This window comes from Oscarella lobularis, chromosome 18, assembly GCF_947507565.1.
Source record: "Oscarella lobularis chromosome 18, ooOscLobu1.1, whole genome shotgun sequence".
NCBI lineage: Eukaryota > Metazoa > Porifera > Homoscleromorpha > Homosclerophorida > Oscarellidae > Oscarella > Oscarella lobularis.
The window spans coordinates 1,566,402-1,571,867 of record NC_089192.1 but is presented as its reverse complement, the minus strand read 5'-3'; the positions used below and the strand labels follow the sequence as shown (position 1 = coordinate 1,571,867).

At 46.7% G+C, this 5,466-nt stretch overlaps 1 protein-coding gene across 1 annotated transcript; it reads right to left on the bottom strand.

Moving 5' to 3' along the window:
* Nucleotides 1–2,057: 2,057 nt before the first annotated feature.
* LOC136198155 (26S proteasome non-ATPase regulatory subunit 10-like) lies at nt 2,058–3,469 on the bottom strand. The gene is made up of 6 exons (XM_065988066.1): nt 3,375–3,469; nt 3,042–3,219; nt 2,954–2,981; nt 2,638–2,732; nt 2,330–2,551; nt 2,058–2,279 (listed from the first exon to the last, which is right to left on the bottom strand). Exons 1-6 carry the CDS (start codon nt 3,467–3,469, stop codon nt 2,058–2,060), a joined length of 840 nt encoding a protein of 279 aa, XP_065844138.1.
* Between the last annotated feature and the right edge of the window lie 1,997 nt (nt 3,470–5,466).

Sequence of the window (5,466 nt, the reverse complement as noted above, 5' to 3'; positions counted from 1 at the left end):
CTCAGAAATCGTCTGGGTCGCTCCTCATTACGAATGAGCACAACGCAGGCGCATTTTACGACTTTCTACAATGCCACACCGCGCCCAACACCATTGTCTACACAAACCTGTGGGCGGATATGCACGAAAAGGCAAGCCAGTGTGGCGCAACAGGCCCTCAAAAGCGAGTTTGCGGCGATCCTAACTACGCCGCGCCGCGCGATGACGCCGCTGCCTATTGGTCATACGTGTATGAAAAACTGAGCCACGTGCGACCTAGCGAAAAAGGGTCTCTTTCATCTTATTTGGACGAAATCATGTGGCGGGACCGGTACGGGCGTGACGACGATGGTCAATACAACAGCGACGTTGCTTTGTGCAGCATCTTTCGCTGCATCGCAGAGCAGTACCCTGTTTGAGGCTGTCGGCGTGTCGGCGCTGCGCCAAAGTTCGATGGCGTTTCGACATATCGTACGTTTAAGGCAGTTCCCCGTTCTTCGTTTTCGTGAACTCTGTGTGAGAAATAAAAAGATCGCAGCCCGACCAACAGACGCGGTGCCGTGTGAAAGTCCGTGGGCACGGCGCGCTGAAACGATGCTCCCGACCGCGAGAATTCCGTACCTGTTCCATTTCTCTTCTTCGATCCGAATATTGGCGTCGTTTGACCCGGTACAGCGATCGGACGGGCAATCGCTAGCCTGCGGCACCGCTATTCGAAGCGAATGGCCACGCGATCGCGATCGTGAGACCCCGTACACATCGACGTGTGGCACCGCCTTGCACGGTGCCCGACCAGGAGCGTATGTTTCGCCGGATTTCCTGAACGATGGCACCGTATAGCGCGGTCGTCGCTTTCTATATAGGACTGGGACCGAATCATACGGGACCAAGAATCTAATGCAATTACGACAAAATCAAGATGGCCGACAGGAAGAGAGATCGACGGTGCCGGCACCGTATTAGCCTCGGTTCCAGACCCTCTCTCCCCCGGATGTTACCGATCCTTGGAACATCTATGCTTGGAGAGAGGGTCTGGAACCGAGGCTAACTCATGCTAGACGTCGTGTGGCAGACAAAAGCCAAATACACTTCACCAATCCCTTCATTTAACGCAAAACGAACTTCTTCGTCACTGTAGTCATTCGGTGAATGGCGGGTCGTTCTAATTTTTGAACTACTGTAATCGTTTTATTAGTGACTGACATATTACTCAATAGCAGGCGGCAGCGGTGCTGCCGTTTTCAGTAGACTGACAACGATCCCATTATTTGGTTCGTCGTCAATCATGATATGTGCAACTCGTCGCGACCTCCGATTGAGAACTCATAGAAAACAGGGTAGGTTCCATTGCCCGCGTCGCGCAAGACCAAATTTCTGCTTACTTCTTTGTCTCTAGTCTAGATAAAAGCAGGTATAATCACCGAATTAAATGGGAAAGGTATGAAAAATTTGGTACCAACGATCTAGTCCTGATTCTCACGGTGTCTCCTCCTACCGATCTTAGTCCGCCCTTCTCGTCGCATGCGAATACAGTAAAAGTGTAACGACAGCGGGCGTGCCCACCAGCGAGTCAGGGGACAAGTTGGACCTATAGAAAAATAAGACTATTATGGTAATTGAATGAACAACGAAAAATAAAATGAATTGCCTGGCGGAGTCATCAAATTATCCTTCGCCGTTTCTGTAAATTCACCAACTTCAATTTTTTCTTGGGTCAACTTCTTCAAAGGGTTTTATTCCGAAGAGACAGCCCTAGAGGCGTGTCGCCGTTACCGTCACTTGCGTACATATTTGCACCTACGCAGAACATATACCTGGTAGGTGTACAAAAAGTTCTAAATGTATAATAAATACCAAAATCTTAGCAATGCTCTTGCAAGGGATATGGTAGCCAACAAGATGGCAAAATGCAGAGGGGTTTTTCTTTCGCAGTTTTTTAGTTAATTTCGGTTTGTGCCCGAGGTCAATCAAATTTTTTGTCATGAGACTATATGGATCCGTTTTTGCAGGAACGATGCAATGGAGTCTGAAAGAAAAAACCCAGTAACAAGAAAAAAGGTGACTACTTCGGTGAGACCTTACCAACCATCTCTGTTTGATCCTGTCACTTTGGCACCGGGTATATGTACAATCTTTTCAGCTATTTCTCTATACTGTTTGTCAAGAGCAACAAGCAGGGGAGTGTTTCCTTCTTTATCTTCTTTGGTGACTTCGAAGCCGCTAGCAAGAAGAAGATCAATGGCTTCATCGTTTTCCATGCGAGCAGCAGCGTGAAGAGGCGTGCAGCCATACAGCCATCCCTATCAGAAATGCTCGGTTTGGCTTTTTGATCGAGAAGCGCCTTGGTCACTTCAGCAAGAGTCGGTTCCGCGGCCAATACGCGCAGTGCGGTTTTACCCTCGCCGTTTTGATGATCAACGGCGGCACCGAAGTCGGCAAGACGTTTAACCGAAGTGCCGCCTCTGCAATGGCTCAACGGCTGGTTTTTCTCATTGTCTTCAGCTGTCACCGTGTTGGGATTCACGCAAGCTATTACAGGAATTGTCTCAATAGACCCATGTCTCGCAGAAACCTGTGGAATAAAATTCTTCTTGGAGAATCAATCTTATACGTCCATGGGAGCTTCGTCTTCCACATTACGCGTAGTTGGTGTGGCACCCAGTTGAATTGCTTTTTGACAGATTTTGAACTGTCGTACAGCGCGCCGCTAAGTAAGCAATTTTCGCCTTCTTCACTTGTACCGTTAATATCGGCTATATGCATTGAAAAAGCTGCAACTATATAGTATGCATGAGAAGGTACGACTGCTACCTTTCGCCTTATTTGAGAGCTAGTCAATGACTTCAAGTCTATCCTCCTCGCAGGCAAAGTGCAAAGGACGCTTTCCCTCACTTTTTTCACCAGACGGTAGATCAGCGTTCGCTTTGTCCCACTCCACCAGAGCCTTCACAACAGAGAGCTGGCCCTTGTCTACCGGCCAAGTGAACAGGAGCGCATCCGTTCTGTAAAACCGTTATAAGAAATTCTACTCTTTCGAGGTCTATATAGCTAGATGTGTTTACCTTGTCCATGGCGTTCCAGAAAGCACCTTCTCTAAGCAACAACAAAATAATTTCTGGATTATCGCCGTATCCGGAAGCGGTGTGCAAAGCTGTCTCGCCGTCTTGATTAATCTCGCTTATGCCCGCAACATCTTTCAATTCAATTTTAACTGCTTTTGTGTAATGACTAAGAATGACTCTACAAAAAAAGAGCTCTGTTTGTGGGAGAACAGTGCACTACGTACGGTAGCGATCGGGAGTAAAAAAAACCCTTCATCTAGGTCTATAGAAGCACACCGATTTCTGAATAGGCACCATGCAACGCCCTTGCATAGTTTTTAGAATGTACTGTACTTAAAGTAAAAAGTAAAGCTTGTGTATCGCTTCTTGTGATCTAACTCGCTCTTTCGCTTGCAAAGTTTTGCCGCTCTCAACTCAATGAAACACATCTTAGCAATGCATGCGTTCGTCTCACAGAGACGTAGATATGCCTAACCTGGAGGCGAGTAGTTGCAAATTCGCTGCTATGCTCGATCAAATTCTATGCTCGATCAGATACGCTTTCATCGCGACATTTCCTGCATTCGAACGAGAGCGCTGCTCACTACAGGAAGAAAGTCAACGACAAGCATTGAAAAAAATCAATGCGGCACTTTTCGACTTTAAAATGTCTTTTCTCGCCGTGGCCACAATCATTGCACGTCGAAGCGTCGTCGGCGCCTTTATTTATACAAATAATGTTGCTTGAAATTTCATGCACGAGCACTTGACAGCTTTTCAATTGAAACGGAAATCCGAACGCTCTGCAGGCGTCGTCTATCCTTCCTGCAGACACAAACCGTCCACCGGCAAGTCTTATAAATATTCGTATACATATACGCAAATTCAATTTTCAATATGCACTCATTATGAAATAGCGTCGTACCAATGCATTCCTTTAGGATGCTTTGCTCGGCCGCATTGAACGGCTTGGCGCCGAATGGAGACTTATATAAGCAGAAATCCACTCGTCCCAATCAACCTCGACATCCTAAAAGAAACGATTTACGCTACGTATCTCGCTGAAATTCGGAAAAAAATAACTTCTCCAAATGATTTTGTCCAAAACTCGCTAGCGATGACGTTTTTTATCAGCGAAGTGGCTCTTTCCTGTTGATAAATTGTATCGATAAGCAACGTTAAGATCTTTCAGATTTTTGACTCGATCAACGTCATTTCGATCAACTTCTGACGCTTCAATTTAGATTTTCTTATTCACCGTTGTGATAGACACGAAGAAGCTGTTTTTCTCACTCGCGGCAGGACCTTCGCAAATCTTTGGGCCAACGCTGCTAACTAAGGGCTTTAGATCGTTAAGAATCGGTTCGCCGGAGGGCGCAGGTCTAATATGTCAGCTATGAACTCCTTAACGTTTTTAAGGATGGCTTCCATTTAAACAATAGAAGGCGGATCTGCTAGGGAAACGTGTTATCGCAGAGCATGCGCGAACTAGACTACATACGCAAATCGTGTCTCCGCCATAAGAAAGCTGTTAGTCAGCTTCAAAATGACATAAAAAACCGTACTACTGTTTTTGCAACGAAAAATTTTCAAAATTTCCCCTGCTCTAACGAAGCTAGCCTCGCGGTGCCAACATAGATATAAGAGAAATGGTGCCAAGCCCTCCGCGAGGCTATCACGAAGCTATCTCCGAGCGTGCAACTAATTCAGCGGGCATCTTCCCCTATACCCTGACTACTTTAAGAAAAAATGCTAGTTGAGTAAACAAAGAACGCGGGTGACTCCCACACTCTGACGTACTAAAATTTAGTCACAGGTTCAGGAAGACGCGGGATATTTCATTAGATTTTACACAAAATCAGCAGTATAATAAATTTTGATTTTTGTGACCTCTGTCACTCAGAAGCCGAGTGATCCCTAGCACTCAGAGCTGCATGAGGCGCCGGACCGGTGCAAATACAAGAGCTTTAGGCACCAATGTAATACTGCGTGGGGGACGGCTCCGGATTCCTCCTTTTATTCAGGCCTTGCACACAGATACACGCGTTCCACTGAACGACTCTAACACGACTGTTCCAATTATCCTAACTACTAATCACATGTCTTGCTACCTCTACCTAATTAGCTACTGCCCCCCACCCCCTACTGCTACACCAGCCCTCACGTAGCTGCCCTGTAGTTCCATTCCTTAGTTAGCGCCTAAACCAGACCGACCAGAGTGGCAGAACCTTCATTGCCCTTAGCCTCAATATCTGCAGTGCATTGCAATGCCTAAGCAGCGGATTAAAAGTGGCTTGGCGGCCTGAAAGCAGTGTATAAGCTTCTTTCACTCATTAGAGCTTCCAGCGGAAGAGACGATTCCACCGTAGACCTAACCCTAACCCATGCTGTTCCGCAGTACGCGATCGGATGCTTTATCGACGGAGACTTAGCGTGCGGTAAAGTG